Genomic DNA, 20,642 nt, shown 5'->3' with positions numbered 1-20,642 from the left:
TCAGGTGTTTGATTGGGTTCAGATCAGGAGCCACTGAATCACTTTCACCCTGTTCTTCTTCAGAAATCCAACAGTGGCCTTAGATGTGTGTTTAGGATCACTGTCATGTTGGAAGAGTGCATGACGACCAAGGGCATGGAGTGATGGTAGCATCTTCTCTTTAAGTATAGAGCAGTACATCTGTGATTCACGATGCCTTCAATGAAATGCAGCTCCCCGACACCAGCAGCACTCATGCAGCCCCACATAAGGACACTGCCACCACCATGTCACCATGTGGGCACCATGCATTTTTTTTTTTTTTTTTTTTTTTTGTATTCCTCACCTTTGCGACACCAGTTAGTGTTGAAGCCATCAGTTCCAAAAACATTTATCTTGGTCTCATCACTCCAGAGTATAGAGTCCCAGTAATCTTCATCTTTGTCAGCATGGGCCCTGGAAAACTCTATTCTGGCTTTTTTGTGCCTGTGCTTTAGGAGAGGCTTCTTTTGTGGACGGCACCAATACATGCCATTCCTCTGGAGTGTATGCCATTTTGTGTCATGGGAAATAGTCACCCCAGTTTGGCTTTCTACTTCTTTAGATAACTGTAGTCAACTTGCATGCCGATTTTCTTCAACCCTTCTCATCAGAAGACGCTTCTGTCGAGGTGTTAACTTCCGTGGACGACCTGGACGTCTCTGTAAGATGGTTGCAGTTCCATCATTTTTACATTTTTGAACCACTTTTGCTACAGTATTCTGACTGATAAGTAAAGCTTTGCTGATCTTCTTGTAGCCTTCACCTTTCTGGTGTAAAGAAATTATTTTCTTTCTTTCTCAGGTCATTTCTCTTCCATGTGGTGCCATTGCTGACAGCATGAAATAGGAAGGGGTTTTAACACCCTTTTATAGTCAGCTGTCTGCTGGACACCTGTGTAATGAATAATTAGACTCGCCTGTGTTGAATTCTTGTTAAATTAGACATTTTTAGTCTAAAAATGTAGCTTTGCTCCAGAGACCTTCAGGGGTGTACTCAATTTTGCATCACCCTAATTTGAGTAAAACTGAAATTTTTGTTCTCTAAGTTATATTATTAATCTTACTTTCATGTTATAAGTTAAACAGATGCTATATAAAACTTAGTATTGACAACATTGTTTTTGTGTTCATTGTGATATTAAAATATTTAAAATGTTACTTTTCAAAGGGGGTGTACTCATTTATGCAGAGCACTGTACTTAAATCATCCAGGTTTTTATTAGTGGTATCAGTGCTGGGAAGCAACATGTAATTACATGTAATTTGGGTTACATAATCAGATTCCAAATATTAAGCACTTTTTAAGTACTCACAACCAGACTACAGTTTTTTTTATTGATTACTTGATTACATGTTATTCACACAATGGCTGTAAATTATTCATAATTCATTGATTCTACCTGCTACTACTTTTTTATCCTTTACATTTTCCTTTCCAAAAAAGCCTACTGCTTATATCCGTTCAGAAGGTCTTCCAGGTTTGTGTAATCACACACTCAGATCAGCCACTTATGGGACTATCACTGAAAACTGAGCAAAACACAGCATTTGATCACTGGATTTACAGAAATCATATCACTTTTAATGTTTTCTTTTTCTCAACTGCATATCTAATCAGCTCCTGATGAACAAATTAATTATTATTTGAATTATCACTCATTGAGTCATTTAACCATGTTTTGCTGGCTTTTGTCTTTCAAATACATTAAAAAAGTACAAATAATTTCATTTTTGAATGGAATACAACTTTTTTGTCAGCTGTCTCTTTGACCTAATATATTTACTTGAAGTAAGCCCTTATTTTAAGTTAATAAGTTAGGTCAATAATAAATTAAAGGGGTCATGAATTGAAAAATCAACTTTTCCTTGAGCTTTTGATATATAAGAGGTTATCGTACTATATGAATATCCTGTAAGTTTCAGAACTGAAAACTTACTTGTTAGTCCAATAAAAGCTTATGCTATTATCCCGACAGTAATGCAACAACATGTCAGTAACTGTGTTAATTCTAATGCCTGATCTGATATTAATGATTCATGTACAGTCAGATGTTCTTTGTCTGTGTGTCCGTAAATCAAACCAGTGACTAAATGCTCAACTTCACGTTGTTTCTCTTAGTAGGATGAAAATAATCTGTTATTTAAACGGTGATTAACTAATAGAAAACGATCCAAGAACGCTCCCTTTACAATCGCTAGACCTGTCAATCAAACGGCGCAAGTTTATCAGGATTCGTGCCAAAACTCCCATTTTATTCAACAAATCTCTTAGTTACATTTCGTTTGCACATTTAGTTATGATTCAAGCATTTGTTAGTGTATAGAAATTGAGTTGTAATGACGAGATCACTGTTTTCATGCACTGATGTAATAGTAAAAATGTGCTAAAAGTTTTTGAGAGAGCAATACTTAGCTATTTCAAATGGAAATATGTTAGTCACAACAGTGGGCATTTACACTGAAGTCACACAGCAGACACGCCCTTTAAAACATTCAAATAAGAGTGCTAAAATCAGGGTAAAAAATGCCTTTTATTTCTAAATTATGACCATTTATGATGTAAAAAGCATACTAACATTATAAATCCACCCCAGGAAACATTATAACAATAAAACAATGCAGTTCATGACCCCTTTAAGTCAACAATATATATATATAGATAGAACTCTGAAAGAAATCATGTTCATGGATGCGATTATTAACATTACTGTAGTATGAAGCAGAGCAGGACTGAGTGTTGATCTATATAACAATAATTAGTTTTCTGTCTATAAATATATCAAAACAGCTGTTCCCTTGTCTATTAAAAAGTGTCTTTGGTGTTTCCATGGTTTCTACAAAATAAAACCGGAAACTGAGGGTAACGCGGGTATGACGCAACTGACAGGCAACTCCTCACACGTCCCAGAGCCTTGGTTAAAATTGCAATTTTCTTACGATTTACAAATAGTTGCAAACATTTGGGATATTGTACGTACTCAAGTGAGCAAAATATATAACTGTGGCGAGGGGGGACGTGGTTCAGTGACGTCTTCAACCGGAGAGAATAGCGGGAGACACTGGCCTAGTGTTTTTGGATATTTTACTTAAAAAATATTACATATTGTACCTTTAATGGTCACATGACATGCAGGTAAAAACATTTAATATTGTTTATCTGGTCTGGTGTATCCAAAATGGTCAATAGTCATATTAATGCATTTTATTAACATTCATGTTAATCATTTATGGCTTAAGATTTATCAATTTTACGCATTTTCGTGTGATCGGGCTCATTAGATAATACTCTGGATTTTGTGATACTGTAAATTTTATTATTAACTATTAATTACTTCTTTCTGATTGTTATTTTACCTTTTGGTTTTATTAAATATTTTCATTATCGATTAAAGTGAGGCTAAATTTAATTGAAATGAATAAATCATTTTTCAACGTCATCAATAGCCTGGATCTCATTTTCTCAAGTTTTTGCATCGGTATCTTTTTCAGTAATTGTTTTTTAATTAGGCTAGTTATTTTAATTTTACATGTTTATGTTTTTATTATTTAATTGCTTTTCATTAAACTCACAAACCACAGTCTAGGAAACCCTGACGTGATGAAAAATTTAATGTACTTTATGTTGTTAATAACAAAGAATTGAATATATTTTCTCTCTTTATATCAATATGATACAAAATGATCCTATTCAAATCAATGTGATGAGTTAGGGGAAAAGTAGTTTACCTTAAACTTGTAATGCAATGGATTACTAAATGAATCCACCCAGCACTGAGTGTTAGAAACCACTCGAGTTGTTGTAACAGCGCACTTTGTTTTTGTTTTGACTTAAATTTTTAGATTCTTATATAAACTTATTAATAACGCTTATTATCTTGTCATTTTTTAAAACGGATATAACCTAAGCAATATTCGCCATTCGAGATAACCTTCGGTTATTTATGTATCCCAACTAGTTCCTCTGCAAGTTGATCTCATCTGTTTCATTGGTCCAGTGTGTGGGTGGAGCTCAGAGAGCACTTTGCAGAGGATGCAGAATACGACACCCATCCAGACATGATGCAGGAAACTTGACCGATGCGAAAGATGCATAACACAGCATACATGTAGGCAATATATTGTCAAGAAGCCTTTTCCCCACTCTTATGCTCTATCTTTGCTACAATTGCGCATTGAGAGATGTCCGCCCGCCTCCGCTCCTCTGCCCATCACTGACTGACGTTACTGCAGACGCGTCTCTCGCGGTTCCCGGAATGAACCGCAGAATCATCATTCTGTTCCCAGACAGATTCGAGCGGATCCTGAGGAAACTGTAGGCTAAACCTCGGCCTCGTCATGGCAAGATCAGCAAACAGAAGCGGCAAGGACGGAGACTCAAGGGTATCCGCTCCCGCGGAGAGAGGTGAGATCAGGGAACTGTCTCTGGAGGAGGTGCTGAAGTCTTATGAGCAGCCCATCAATGAGGAGCAGGCTTGGGCAGTGTGTTTTCAGTGCTGCAGAGGGCTGAGAGCGCCGCGCCCGGACACGCAGCCTGCCGAAGAGTTTCTGATCCGAGATCTGTCTTCCATAATCCTGCACAGGGACGGAACCGTCACGGCACATCTGGAGAGCAGCGGTAAGGACTTGACATTAATTTACTGAAACTTTCCGAGAGCCCAGCGGTGTCCTTCAACAGGCTCAAGAATAGTCCAGGTTAAAGAGTTTATTTTTAGTCCCTGAATATTTATATTATTCTATTTTACATGGATTCTTGGGAGTTTCACGTCCTTAAATGAGATAAACCTGCATTTAAAAGATTGTTTACATCAAAATAATATAATAAAGTTAGGCATTTGATGTTGACGCTAAGACAGCACTTAAATGCATCCGGGTTGTTGTATTTGGTTCTTTCAATCCCCATAGTCATTTTTTTTTTATATATATAGTTTATCTTCTTATTGATTCCTGAAGCTTCTGCATTATGGCTGGCTCTGTGTTTATTAATTATTAAGTGGGTGTCTCGTGTTGCTTTGCTGAAGCCTTTGTCTTGTAAACATTGTTTTTGAATTTGATTTGAGATGCTGTAAACAGCATTAAAACTTAGCAGTTGTTTCACTCTAAAATACTTCAGCATCAGGAGTGTTGTTGGACTGACAGAATCTAGCACCAGGTGGCGCTGCTATGATTGTTTTTAGGCTTAACCCTCACCCTTCACTCGTTTCAAAACATTCTAACACGTGTATGGATTCATGGATTCACAGGCAGAGACTGACGCTAACGGTTTTTACACTAGTATTATTTAGCACTTATTGTTTAAGGATGACATATATATAAGAAATAATACCACATGAGCATTGTTTTGGCTCGAATGAGAAAGGGCTCAGTCATCAAAAAGTTTAATCTGTATCAGAATTATATAGTTTGGTAAATCCCATGTTTTGCTATCCACTGTATCAGGTAATCCATATAACTTTTGTTTTTCAAAGCAAAATGGATCAGATCACCCTGATCCAGATACAAACTTTTTCACATTACCAATGCTCCAAATGGTGTTACATTTCACAATGTAGACTACTAAGTATGAAAAGAACAACATTTTTAGTTTCCAGTCAGACCTATATGGAGGCACTAAACATGGTGATAATATATGAGATGGGAGAAAAAATTATATATTTCAATGCTTTTGAGTTCTCTTGCAAAAGTTTTGCATTCCCCTAAAAAAGTCACTTGTGAATTAGTTTTGAGAGGGAATGCAAAGTTTCCTTGGGGAACGCAAAACATTTATACAACAACGTGAAAGCATTCAAATATTTTCTTGCCATCTCATATGTTTTCCATCATCATGTACCTTAAGGGTCTCCGTAGCTCCTCATGTGGCCCACAACAAAAGCAAACAAATATACGCAATTAGGGATGCAATGGTTAGAAACTGCTACATCTCTGATGATTGTGCCAATGTAGTTTATATTCAGTGATTAAAAACAATTAAAGGGTTAGTTCGCCCAAAAATGAAAATAATGTCATTTATTACTCACCCTCATGTCATTCCACACCTGTAAGGCCTTCATTCATCTTTGGAACACAAATTAAGGTATTTTTATTAAATCCGATGGCTCAGTGAGGCCTGCATTCACAGCAATGACATTTCCTCTCTCAAGATTCATAAAGGTACTAAAAACATATTCAAAACAGTTCATGTGAGTACAGTGGTTCTATTCTTGTTGCTTTATAATATTAATGTTGAACCACTGAACTTGCATGAACTGTTTCAAATATGTTTTAGTACCTTTATGAATCTTGAGAGAGGAAATGTCATTGCTTTGAATGCAGGCCTCACTGAGCCATCGGATTTAATCAAAATATCTTAAAGGGTTCGTTCACCCAAAAATGAAAATAATGTCATTTATTAATCACCTTCATGCCGTTCCACACCTTCGTTCATCTTCGGAACACAAATTAAGATATTTTAGTTGAAATCCGATGGCTCAGTGAGGCCTCCAGTGGGAGCAATGACATTTCCTCTCTCGAGATCCATAAAGGTACTAAAAATATATTTAAATCAGTTCATGTGAGTACAGTGGTTCAATATTAATATTATAAAGCGACGAGAATATTTTTTGTGCGCCAAAAAAACTAAATAACGTCTTATATAGTGATGACCGATTTCAAAACACAGCTTCAGGAAGCTTCGCAACGTTATGAATCAGTGTGACAAATCAGCAGTTCGGAGCGCCAAAGTCACGTGATTTCAGCCTTTGGCAGTTTCACATGCGATCCGAATCATGCTTACACCAGGGCTTGACATTATCATCTGCCAAATGTGGGTGTATTTCAGCAGTGGTGTGTAACAGTCACTCCTACTAGCCACTTTGGCGACAGTGAATTGACACACAAACCCACCTTCCCTCGCTCACTTGTTTCATTTACTACGGATGAATGTTGTTGGTGTTACAGGGCCTGAATTTCAGCATCATATTGCGATTATTTTACTCATTCCTACACCCAAAGAGCGCCTCTCAGTACTACATTTAGTCCTTTTTTGCTGCTTATTACGCTTAAACTGTCAAATACACACAAAATAATGTCAGAATGCCAGGTTTTTTTGAGTATTCATGTAAACACAGTCAGTTATGTTTTAAGTGAACGTAAACAGTTGAGAAAGAAAACGCATGTGTAACAGTTTGCGTCAGGTCTTAAAGTGACAGCAGCCTAATATATCTGCTGCCAAATTATTAGATAATATTAAAAATATCTATATGGCTTTTTTCCCCCAGGGTATCAATGTCAATATTGTGGCCAGTGAAAATGCTGAGTGGCTAGTAACTTTGGAAAAACATTAGTCACAGTGGCTGGTGAGCAAAACAAGTTAATGTCAAGCCCTGCAAAACCCTTATAGGTTGTGAAACCTGGTCCTAGATAACAGAAGTGTTTTTTTTTTTTTTTGTAGCACTGTGCAAATATCTTTTTATATGTGAATTTAAGTGTGAATGTGCAATCTATAGAAAGAAGATTAATGCCAACTTTTATTAGCTTCCCTGTGTTGTCCAACATTGTCCGGTATAACAGACTTTTACAAAGTTCTCCAGTTGTTGTTTTTTTTTAACTTATCTTTTGTCTTGTGTCATTTTTTGCAATCTTGTTTAAAAACTAAAACTATTATTGGGGTTCTTTATCTCTGCATTTGAGTCACATTTGCTAGGGGAGGAGATCGCAGACATAAGAGCGTCTATCCATTTTGCCTACCCAACAACACTGAAGTTGCTAATTGCTGAGTCGTAATGGGAGAAAATGTACAGTCAGCTGATTCACAGACGGATGACAACCCAAGTGACTCACAGGTTGCCTCATTGTCAATTAAAAATCTCCCCCACACAAAGTTAAGGAGTTCAGTAGAAACACTTGGATCTAATATGCACTGGTAAAGCTCATCAAATAGTCATCTCCTTCAGCGGGTGGACAGAAGTGAAGTTTCTAGGCCCATCCAGCGTAACCAGTTCTGCTTCTACTAGTCCTGGCAGCTAGTGAATTTAGGGATTGTAGAGATGAAGAAGAAGAATGAGAAGAAGAACATACAGGATGCCAATGCAAAAGTAAAAACAGCAACCTTCTCTGCTGTAATGCTGCATTCACATGCTATGGCAATTATCGTAATTATGCTTTTCCTAGTCAGAAATTGGATATGAACGGCCTCTCAAGTCATATTTATGACTGAGAAACTCTGAGATCATTTTGATACCCCAGTTTCCGAGTTGAGCGGGCCATCATTTTTAAATATGCCGGAAAAGAGAACCATTGCTGTAAAAACTGTTTTTACCACAACACCTACAGTACAGTCATGTATATTTACATATATAAATATCCATTTCATATATGTATTTTATATATATATGTATTTTAAAAAGCGAAAACATCATTTATTTGGCAACGTTATGACTTAACAAGTGGATAACATGGTCATTGTACACAAGAGCATATAATGTTTATGGTTGTCAACAAATGGGATGCTACATTTTATTCAAACGTGGATATTGACTAAATATCTTCAGTACATTTTAGACAGAAATAGGCAAGAATTAAATTGATTCCTATCCTTTCCAACAACAAATCACTGGAATGTGACAAACTCTTTAGAAGTAGGAAATGTCGCAGTTGTCACATAAGAACGCTGAGGTCAAACAGGACGATACTGTCTGCAGAGACGAGATATTGAGAGACTTGAGACAATGATTTCACCTGGCCAGACAAAATCAGAGGAATATTCACAGGGGTCAACACAAGATTTTTCCTGCTTGGGCCAGTTGTTCACATTTTTGTAAATACATATTTAGAAATTATTCATATCATATATTTAAATATATATAATATTTAAAAATGGTTTCTTTACGTTTTTTAAATGCAACGCCTTGTGGTGCCATCCCAAAGAGGCACAAAAAAAAGTTTCCTGCTGGTGGAATGAAATGCCTAACTCAACCCAATCTTTTCTTTTTTGACAACATTTGACTCGTGAATACTAACACTTACTATTAGGGATGCACCTATACCACTTTTTCCAGAACGAGTTTGATACTGATACTTTTATTTTTAGTACTTGCCAATACCGAGGCGAGTACCAATACCGATTTAAATATTGGGCAGAGAAACCAAAAGAATATGAATCAAATTAGTTGACTTAGCAAATAGATGTTTCCTTCAGTTGTTTTTATGCCTAATTATGCCTGTTAAAATGTACTGTAGGAGCTACCTTTACTTTCACTGTTCATATTATTGCTCTATCATAATTTATCTTTGATTTAATAGCACAGTGAATATTATTAGCTGCTCCAGCAGGGCTCAAACAGTCAAGAGCAGTTTGTCTTTTGTTATTAGATTAACATTGAGGACAAAGACAGCAGTACGTTTATTAGGCTGCTGTCACGTTAAGAGCTCCACGTATCCAACATACTACTACACGTTTTCTTTCCCAAATGTTTATGTTCACTTAAGACATAACCGACTATGTTTTACAAGGATACTTGCCTATACAGGCATTTTGACATAATTTTGTGTGAATTTGTCTGTGAAGTTGTTGCAAGAGAACTCAAATTTAATAGGCTATTCACATACTGTCTGAGAGGCAGCTTTCTGGGCATGCACTTCGGAAAAAAACTTCCTGAAAACGTCATATGTTTACTGTACCGCCTTCCTGTAATAATGCATGGAACCACTCATTATACAAAAATAATGCAACAGTTCATGTTTTTACTTGCACATACGATTTAGTTTTAATTCAGATATCACACGTGTGCTGAGTGAATGATCAGCAATAAAGAGCATGCAACAGAAGTGCACGCTCTCTCTCTCTTTACCGTCAGTTAACGTTTGTAATATGCTCATTTTACTTTATATGCTTTATAAGCTCGTCAAGCTCATGGGTCTGTGCCACTGTGCAATCAACTCCACGTTTTCTTATCATAAATATTTAATCTGTTTAACATTCTATTACACCATTTTGGTGCATCCCTGCTTACTATTCTATTATATTTCTATTTGATCCATATTTTTATTTTAAAAATAAACCATCACTTGGTTCTGTCAAGTGGCCTGGGACTTTCTCAACCTGGCTCGAGCCAGCAGGCCATCCTTATTGTTGAGCCCTCTTCCAAGGACATTATATCAAACAGGGGGCCTCTAGTCCAGTAGTTCCCAACCCTACTACAACTCTGCACCTAATCAAACACACCTTATTCAACTCATCAGCTCGATAGTAGAGACTTCAAGAACAGAAATGTTTGTGTCAGATTACAGAGTGACATCCAAAATGTGTACTGTTGGATGAACTCCAGGACCAGGGCTGAACCCTATTTATATTGGCCAGTATAGTTAAAGCCACAGCTCACTTGTTTTGTGTGTCATGGAGTCCTAGAGTAACTAGAGATTTCTGCAGTCATTAAATATAGCTATTAGTCTCACGTCTGGCATCTTTAGTTGAATGGTCAAGTGAAAGGACCTAACTAGAGACTTGAAGATGTCTTTAATTACCTAATGTCTTCCACAGAGACCATCTTATCCACATCTAGACATAAGGAAGACCTTGGATGTGCTTGTTGGGGACACTTCTACCATACCATTATTATGTCGCCAGAGGGCACTGTTGTCTGATCATCAACTAGTCCTTATGGCATAAGTTTTATGATGGAAGTGAAAATGGTTTTACATTTTTTTGTTTTGGGTGAATTGTAGCAAGCTTTTACCTTTGTTATGATTAAATTTTCATGGTCTTGGAATATATATACACTTCACTGACCCCCTTAAAGTGCCTGAAATTGCATATTGAGAGGCCTACAGTGCAGTTGCACTCACTGTAAAAACCTTCCTAGTAAGAATAAGCTTAAATCTTCAGTATGTTTAGGTCAGAGCAGCCCTTGTCTATCTACAATTTAGGTAGGCTACAATATGTCAAAATAACGGCATCAGAGATTTACTAAAAGTGATAAGTATTGCAAAATAAAATATGTGGACAACTAAGACTGCTGAATTTCAGCATGACATTCAGAAAAATGTAATTTACAGGTTTATACTTTTGGAATGTCAACATTTTCTGCTGCTAAACATGTTTGTGATTCATTAAAAAACATTACAATGTCAGATTCTTAGAAGATTTGTGAAAAACAATATTCAAATTGTAAATAATTTCCTGCTTTTTACAATGATACATTTTAAATCTGGTTATATATTTTAACCCATATTTAATGAAACTGTATTAAGTGCTATCAATTTTGGTACAGTTTGCTAATCTGAAAGGTAAGCAAAGAGAGAATACATGATAATATGCATAGCTTGCACAGATTTTAGCTTACATAGTTGAGAGAGAGCAATTCCACATAGTAAAATGTGGCATAGCAAGCATAAAACTTTTAAATCATTAGCATTTCTTGTATTTTCATTCACTTGGATGGTTTGTGACACTAGTACTGTCATGAATGTCTAAATTTAATTGGCAGTTTTCTTCCGCTAATCTGCTTTTCTTCTCTAGTAGACAATAATGCTACTTGTGGTTCTGCTGCTGATGGAAAGGTGAGACAATTATGGCACACTATATAATTATGTCATATTTGCAGTCTCCATCCCCTAACAAACCCCATCTCTTCACCCTACATGTGTGCAGCTGGTCCAGTCCATGGGTGTTGCAATCTACCGTGCTTTGGACTGGGGTCTGGATGACAGTGAGGAACGGGAATTGAGCCCTCAGCTTGAACAGCTCATTGAGTTTATGGTCGGTGGTCAGGACTGTAGCGAATCTAAACATTGTGGTGGTAATGCAGCTAAAGATGAGGGCTACAGTGGCCAAGAGGAGGATGAAGAAGATGAGGAAGAAGGCACAGTGCATGGCATTCATACTGTTCATCAGGTGATGACGCTTTGTGCCGACAGACTGGCAAATCCAGCTTTGGCACCAGAGCACTACCAGGCTGTGTGTCGGGCACTTTTCCTGGAGACCCTTGAGCTTCAGACCTTTCTCAGCAGGATAAGAGATGCCAAAGAGGTGAGAAGCCATACTGATGGAACCATGGTGCTCACATGGGTTACGTCTGTGATCATATTTTTGTTAAAGGATTAGTCCACTTTTAAATAAACTTTTCCTGATAATTTACTCACCCCCATGTCATCCAAGATGTCCATGTCTTTCTTTCTTTAGTCGAAAAGAAATTAAGGTTTTTGAGGAAAACATTCCAGGATTATTCTCCTTATAGTGGACTTCAATGGGCACCAAACAGTTGAAGATCAAAATTAGTTTCACTGCAGCTTCAAATTGTTCTACACGATCCCAAATGAGAAATAAGGGTCTTATCTAGTGAAACCATCACTCATTTTCTGAAATGAACATCTTGGATGACATGGGGGTGAGTAAATTATAAGGAAAAGTTTATTTAAAAGTGGACTAATCCTTCAATGAATGCATCTTTAATAAAATATGAAACACTGAAATGAGAGAAAAAAAAACACCTATTTGTGGCCTATTTAAGTAGGTTCTGAAATGGTGGGTTGCAAAACCAAAATTGATTATATGTCATTCATTTCTGATCTCGTACTGTAGAGAAAAAAAAATTCTAAATGCAATTACACATAAGTAAACATATGCATAGTCAAAATAGCCAAATAAACATTGTATAAAAGGGAGGAGAAAGTGTTTGTTTTTGTTATCAAAGTTTTAGTGTAATTAAATTTAGCAATTAATTAGAATCCCTAGAAACAATTGAATGAGAAGTCAGGTAAAGATGGTGACAAACAAAGCCATGACCTATAAACTATAACAGAGCATGCCAATGAAACTATTACACTAAACAAGACATGATAATGAAACTAAACATGAAATGACCGTGATATTACCCAGGGTGACACAAAAGGCATGGAGGGAGAATTGGCCAGAGGAGAACTGGCTCCCTCACTGAGCCTGGTTTCTCTCAAGGTTTTTTTCTCCATTCTGTCACCTGATGGAGTTTGGGTTCCTTGCCACTGTGTGTAACCCAGTTCCCCGAGAAGGGGAACGAGACGCTGTGTTATGGAGTTGACGCTATGGGAACGCTTCATGTGAGCCGGTGTCTGAAGCACGTGTCAATTCACTCCAAACTTGATTGGCTAACCCAGTCAGGTGACGTCACAGGCGCACCAATGGGTTATAAAAGGGCGCCTAGAGAAAATGTCATCAGCTTCAGATTGTCTGTAGGAAGACATACAGCCATGCCTAAAGTATGGCAATGCGATGCAGCATCTTGTTTCCCTTTTTAGGGAACCAATTTACATAAGTAACTTAGATGTTCCTTTTCAAAGTGGACAAACTACAAAAGCAAGGAGAGCATAATATCACTCCAGCCTCTGTATTCCCAGTAGCAAAGAGGTGACAGATGAGGGAATGAGATACAAGTGGTGAAACTGCCCATTCTTTTGTTCTGTATTCGCTCCTATAGCAAAATGGGGAGAATACGGATACCATCTTCCTATCTTGTATTTGAGAGGGCAACAGAAAAAGAGTGGGATGCAAATGGCTCCATTGCCCAATCTCTTCAATTGCATCTCTGCAAAATGATACAAAAGAAAGCACATCAATATCAGCTCCATACTGGAAAGGGCAACAGATGAAAAGAGGACGCAATAGCTACATCCACTTTCTCTCCGAAAACAGCACATACTATGTGCATAAAACTTAATATCCCCTTACTAGAAAAGCGGCCCATGGAAAGAATTGGATGAGAGTGGTGGTAATGCCCAGTCTCTCTCATCCACCGCTATATAATTATTAGGGCTGTCAATCGATTAAAAATCTGATCAATTACATACTCTGTGATTAATTAATCTAAATTAATCGCATACATAATTTTTGCTGTGAAAGTATTAAATATTTAAATTCAAATGAATCAATGCAGGGTTTTTCCTGGGTCAAAAATGGTCATCCACACAAACTGTAAAAAGTGCCCTACCCACGTGATCTGCGAGCCCGATACGGACAATAAAGTACCCGTCACTCTCACTGTAATTCTTTTTTTCACTCTTTGCAAAAAAAAAAGCTTTGTAAGAGAAGATGCTTTTTTGCTACACCTGAAAAGTATTAAAAAGTAGCATTTAGAAGTTATATTAACTGATAATATAATTTTCTACCATATACAATTGAATGCACCTAGCTAACAACAACTTGCTTTGTTCTGGTTTCACCTCATTCCAGTCTAAATTAACTGATTTTATAGGTAGGCCTAATTTACTACACATTGTCATTTAAATAACCTGAAAATACTGTGGATTATTAATCTTACTAATTTTACTCTTGCTAAATGGGGTAAGCACACTTATGTTCTCATTTCAGAGTTGTTTGAGTAAATTATTCATTATAGACCATGGGGACAGACAGATCAGTTGTTGTCATGATTAATTAAAATGAATCTGTTCAAATGAGTCATTAGGTCGCGAATTGGACATTAGCGGATCCATGTTGACGTATTGCGTGCGAATCGCGATTATTAGGACATCATAGGACATTTGTCAACACAGAAAACACTTCACCACTGGATAGGATTTTCTTTTTGTTTACTGAAAGTGTGGTTTGTCAGCTGCACGTGCAGGGCGCCTGTCAGAGAAGATGAGGTGACGTTCTTTTGAGCACTATTCACTCCCAGCGGTTATTCAGGAAAAACATTCCCCGAATGCGCCTTGTGAAACATGGATTTGGTCTTACGAACTTTTAGCATCGTGTCAGTTGATTTAGATTATTATATGTGAGGTAGAGAGAGTGCAAAGACGGTGCTTACTTTGAAGAGAGAGAGAGCTCACGCACACAAGAATGGCTCCAGGTTCAAAGGTCAATACAGAATGGATTAATCTGCGTTATTTTTTTTAACGTGTTATTTTTTCTCAGATTAATTCATCGAAATGAACATGTTATTTTGACAGCCCTAATAATTATGTGATATAAGAGGTGCACATCAATCCATCCATAGCTAGGGGTATGAGATGAGGGAGTGGTATATAATTACCCCTTCAACCTCTTCTGTAACAGCCTTAACGACTGATAATGGAGCAGAATGCTTCTGTAGTGATCAAACCACTCTTCCATCTGAAAAACACATTTATACTAGCTCCATCACAAATATGGAGAGGGCAACAGATAATAGAAGTGACACAACCACTACAAAAAATGTATAGTGTGTGTGTGGGGTCGGGGGAGTGACAGAAGAGCGAGAGTGTGAGGGAATGATGTGTGAATGGTGAAAACAGCTCAATGCCCTCACACATTGTCTTGCAAATGACTCGCAAATTAACTCCATAAGAGCTTAAGTGTTTGAAATGACCTCTCTGAGATCCATTTTTGGCTTTCTGCAAGGTCGTCGCTTCATAGTATTATGACTTATTTGAACTACAGGAATATCGGTATTAATCAAAATATGATATTAGTCAAAATATAGTGTATGTTGCTGAATGTCCTTAAATGTACTTGCTCTTAAAGAGACGTGTCCTGAAAAGTTTGAAAACCACTGCAATCAACAATTTGGTAATGTTTGGTGTCACTTGATGTCCAGTGTAGCAATACCAGTAGAGATCCATTGGCTGGGAATATATAAATGGTGTAAATTGCGCCCAGGCAACATTTTTATGTTTCATGATTTTTTCTCCCAAACTAGTCAAGAGCAAAACCTGCAAACACAGCCTATTTCAGTGGTCAACTCAATTACATGGTCACCTTTCAAGTAAAGTCTTCATGGATTCAGTTCAGAGGTCAGAAATATAATGAATGGATCAGGTTGAGACAGATATCTATCAGGATGTTCTACCAACACTATACTAAGATTAAGGTTAGGGTTTAGGGGTTAGTATTTGTTGCAGTGTTGTGTAGGCAATCAGCCTGTGATTGTCATGACTTTAGAATCAGCTGAAGGTGGGGTTTTTCTTTACTGGTTTGAGGATAAAAACGCTCCTTTATGTCACATAAAACACCAAATTATATTGTTTTTGTGATAATTTAATATTCAAAGCTTCATACCCTCTTCTCTTATGTTCTGATAAGTATCTGATATTTTCCTGTAGATGCTGAAGAAGATCAGAACGGAGGAACCGCAGAAAGAAAATTCCACTGCTGAGCTTGATGCTCTTCAACACACTGACTGGGTAAAAGACATACTTATTATAACAGTAGTTGAAATGGTAGTTTCATTTACTCATATTTGTCTTTGTAATTTCCAGCAGTGTATGAGCTATGGTTAATGTAATGAAGGAAACTGTGTGGGTTTGTCTTTTGTTCCTTTAGACTCGGCTATGGGTGCAGCTGATGAAGGAGTTGAGGCAGGGTGTGAAGCTCAAGAAGGTAGAGGAACAGCCCTTTAACCCTCTGCCAACGGAGTTCAGCCTCACGCCCTTTGAGATGCTCATGCAAGATATTCGTTCACGCAAATATAAACTTCGCAAAGTTGTGGTGAGTCCATTCTTACTATGCTTACTCATGCTGGGGGCACTGAAAAGGCACTGAGGTTGCTGTAGTAAGCACATTTTAAGTGGTTTATCCCCGAATTAATCTTATCCTAACTCGGTAAGTAGACTATATGTGTGAGATTATGGCTCTGGAAAGCCTTTTAGCTGATGCAGCATGACAGTGATTAACCATTGTTTTTATATTTGATAATAACTGTAATATCATGAATCTATGCCTCTTTTTCTTCTGCAGGTAGATGGAAATATTCCCACGTGTGTTAAACGAAACGCTCACGAGCTGATTTTGGACTTTATCAGATCAAGACCCCCTCTTAAACCAGTTAGTCACTCATAATATCTTGTAACTAACGTGCAGTAACACCATGTCCAAACCAGACACAATACAATGTACCATACAAATACAATCTCTTACTAGTCACAATCATGACAAGCAGCAGGATACTTAGTCATTTGGTTTCTATTTTTGCAGTCTTGCACTGGGTAGCATCCATCGTTCCACTCCACATAACCGTTTATTCAAACAGTGACCTCTGCCCGTGTTTCAGAAATATTTTTCACATTAAGTGAGGATCATAACATTACAAATACTGATTTGAAGAAAAAAATTAAAATATAATTGAAAATATAATGTATAAGATTTACTTGAGGCAATGAGCTGCTTAAAGGGTTAGTTCACCCAAAAATGAAATTAATGTCATTTATTACTCACCCTCATGTCGTTCCACACCCGTAAGACCTTTGTTCATCTACGGAACACAAATTAAGATATTTTGATGAAATCCGATGGCTCAGTGAGGCCTCTATTGGGAGCAAAGCCATTGAAACTCTCAAGATTTAAAGCGACGAAAATACTTTTTTGCGCCAAAAAAAATAAAAATAACGATTTTTTGACAATATCAATTTCAAAACACTGCTTCATGAAGCTACGGAGCTTTACGAATCGAATCAGTGATTCGGATCGCGTATCAAACCGCCAAACTGCTCAAATCATGTGACTTTGGCGCTCCAAATCTCTGACTCGATTCGTAAAGCTCCGAAGCTTCATGAAGCAGTGTTTTGAAATAGATATTGTTAAAAAAATCTTTATTTATTTTTTATTTTTTTTGCCGCACAAAAAATATTCACGTCGCTTTGTAATATTAAAGTTGAACCACTGTACTCACATGAACTGTTTTAAATATGTTTTTATTACCTTTATGGATCTTGAGAGAGGAAGTACCATTGCTGTGAATGCAGGCATCATTGAGCCATCGGATTTTATCAAAAATATAAATTACATAATTTTTGGGTGAACTAACCCTTTAAGCATTGCAAATAAATGTAATCGAATCAAAAACGTAAGTACAAAATGAGTAAACGGTTGACAAAATGTCAATATGGCAAGTGTTTTTGGAAAATATTCACATAAAATAAAAGTAGAAGACAAGAGATAGTATAAGGAGACTTTAATTATGTTATTTGCAGTGCTTGTTAAGAGAGGGACATTCTTGTGCCGTTAATTACGTTTTCAAGGTAGTAGCGACTTATCTGATTGGTTGATCTCTCTTCACAATTATGGGTAGTGCTGTTTTTAAATGTTAGTTTGGTCCCATTTTATGTACCATTTTATAGGTGTCTTTAACTACTATTTAATATATTAAAAATGTGATTAAATGCAGGTACTAAATGTAAGTACAATGTAACAACAAGTATGTACAAGTAATTTGAATCAAATGCTGTTTTTTAATGTAATACAAAGTAGGTAGAGACACTTAAATATAAAAACAAAATTGAAAGCTTTTTTGCTTTTAGTTACAACAATACATACTAGAAATGTATCACATTGTGCCAGGTTTGGACACAGTGTAAAACTTCAAAACTGTTGCGTTTGATTGTGAAAATGTCATTTTTCTCAAACATATCAGTCTGCCTTTCCTTGATGGTGATTTATATTAATTATCATTGCCAGTATTGCATTCAGAGCTCGCTCTATCTAAATTTTAAGGTAAAGGAAAATGGTGTACTACTAACTTTAACACTGTAGCTGCTGCTTTGCTTGGTAGCACTTTATTTTACAGTCCTGTTCCACATGTACATACTGTGTACTTATTATAGCAATTACAATGACTGGGAAATAACTAACCCTAAACCTACCCCTAAACCTAACTTTAAACCATGTAGTTACCTTATATTACAGTACTTTCTTGGGTAAGTACAAGTACTGTAAAATACAGTATAACCAATGATCCTAGATCCTCTGAAGAAGAGAAAGAAAGAATGGTGTACAACCAAAATGTATGTACCGTTTTGTTTTAAGACTGTATTGACGTCTGCAGGTGTCTGAACGAAGCCTGCCGCCTCCTCCTCAGCGACAGCAGTCGCTCCATGATCGAGTCCTGGCTGAGATCAGACAGGATCACAAACTGAAACCTGTGGAGCCACACAGTTCACAGAGATGTATGTTAATCACATATTACTCCGGTAACAATACACTTTTTTAAAAACAGCGTCCTAACACTATCAGTCCTCCTTGATCTGTAGTTCTGTTCAGTCGTGTGTTAGATTACTCATAGCGATATTTTGTCGCTCTTCAGCATTTGGCTCGTTACCATGCCTGGCACACACCTGCCATTGTGACATCAAATCAACCTCCTGCATTGACCTGTCAGTCGCAGGAGCAGGGTACCGCCCACCGTCCCGCATTCGTGTTCTTCTAAAGGCTCCAACACTGGAAGAAATGGAAGAGATGAATATATTTGAGGTGAGAGGTTTCAGTGCAGTCAGCATTTCTTCTATGATCTTAATCTTTTTACTACACACTAAAACATGCTGGGTTAAAAACAACCCATTTTGGGTCATTTGGTTGTTTTTGAATGTTTGACCCAACATGCTATTGATTAAAAATTACTATGTTGCTGGCTTAAAATTAACCCAAAATACGTTGAAAATTAAAATCACACACAGAATTACTGGATCAATCAAAAGGTGAACATTTATTAAGGATTAGTTCACTTCAGAATTAAAATTTCCTTACCTCCATGTCATCCAAGATGTTTGTGTCGTTCTCACTTCAGTCGAAAAGAAAGTAAGGTTTTTGAGGAAAACATTGCAGGATTTTTGGACTTCACTTGGGTGCAACGGGTTGAAGGTCCAAATTGCAGTTTCAAAGAGCTCTACACGATCCCAGACGAGGAATAAGTGTCTTATCTAGCGAAATGATCGGCCATTTTCTTTTAAAAATCTATTAGTTTTCTTCTGTTCCCACATATTTTCCTGCAGTAAACGCAGCGGTGTGTTGCAAACCTCAGACGGCTGCTCTGCGTTTCTCATTGCCGAAAGATATCGCTCCTTATATAACTTTCGCATAAACAAACAGAACAGAGTTCTGAGAACATATTTTAATATTCAGTTTAATAATATTCATCATTATGTCGAATCTATTCAAAGAAAAAGACGTTCCCATTATGCAAGATGACCGATGCTGACTAACACATTTCATCCCTGTAATATTGCTCTTGCATTAAATACAATGATTTACAGCACTGTAAAGACTTTATAAGTGAAATAAAATGTACACAAACCTTTATTTTACCCCCAAAAAATGCAGAGGTGGGTAGAGTATCCGAAAACTGTACTCAAGTAAAAGTACTTATAGAAATATTTACTCAAAGTAAAAGTGAAAGTAATAATCCTAATAGTTACTTGAGTAAGAGTGAAAAAGTATCCAATAAAAAATCTACTCAAATAGCTCGTTACTACTTTTATTATATATATATATATATATATATATATATATATATATATATATATATATATATATACACACATACACACACACACAATAGCATGTTATTACTAAAATATATATTTAAATATATATTTATCATAATTAGATATCTTTGCAACAAACACAGAAGAGACAGGCATATTTCTGGCACCTGTAACTGTTACTATATTAATAACGTATACAGTTAAAGTTACATTTGAAAGGAGAGAAAACTCTTTACATGTGCTCGCGCTCATATCTAAACATGACACAAACAATGATTAAATACACATTGACGGATCTTCTTCGGTCTGTTCTCCTGTAATCAAATTTCAGCAGGAGCATGTAACTGCTTAACTGTATCAACGCGAAGGCGCTCATTTTAAAGACGAACAGGTCGCTGGCGCCGCCATTGCGCAATAGTAACTTATATGTATAAATGAATG

At 36.8% G+C, this 20,642-nt stretch overlaps 1 protein-coding gene across 2 annotated transcripts in view; it reads left to right on the top strand.

Annotated features, from left to right (window-relative positions):
* Nucleotides 1-4,090: 4,090 nt before the first annotated feature.
* The window catches only part of spire2 (spire-type actin nucleation factor 2), a 33,718-nt gene continuing 17,166 nt past the window's right edge, over nt 4,091-20,642 (top strand). The window contains exons 1-8 of one of the 2 annotated variants that reach the window (XM_067380040.1): nt 4,091-4,635; nt 11,515-11,552; nt 11,644-12,021; nt 16,050-16,130; nt 16,270-16,434; nt 16,684-16,770; nt 18,767-18,887; nt 19,025-19,191. In XM_067380040.1, coding sequence (XP_067236141.1) covers nt 4,356-4,635; nt 11,515-11,552; nt 11,644-12,021; nt 16,050-16,130; nt 16,270-16,434; nt 16,684-16,770; nt 18,767-18,887; nt 19,025-19,191 — 1,317 coding nt within the window. In that variant the 5' untranslated portion in view covers nt 4,091-4,355. Of the gene's footprint in view, nt 4,636-11,511; nt 11,553-11,643; nt 12,022-16,049; nt 16,131-16,269; nt 16,435-16,683; nt 16,771-18,766; nt 18,888-19,024; nt 19,192-20,642 lie in introns of both variants that reach the window. The other variant, XM_067380039.1, reaches the window with a different exon arrangement.

The sequence above is a fragment of the Chanodichthys erythropterus genome, chromosome 24 (genome assembly GCF_024489055.1).
Source record: "Chanodichthys erythropterus isolate Z2021 chromosome 24, ASM2448905v1, whole genome shotgun sequence".
NCBI lineage: Eukaryota > Metazoa > Chordata > Actinopteri > Cypriniformes > Xenocyprididae > Chanodichthys > Chanodichthys erythropterus.
The sequence above is the reverse complement of the archived record's forward strand: the minus strand, read 5'-3'. Positions and strand labels throughout refer to the sequence as shown.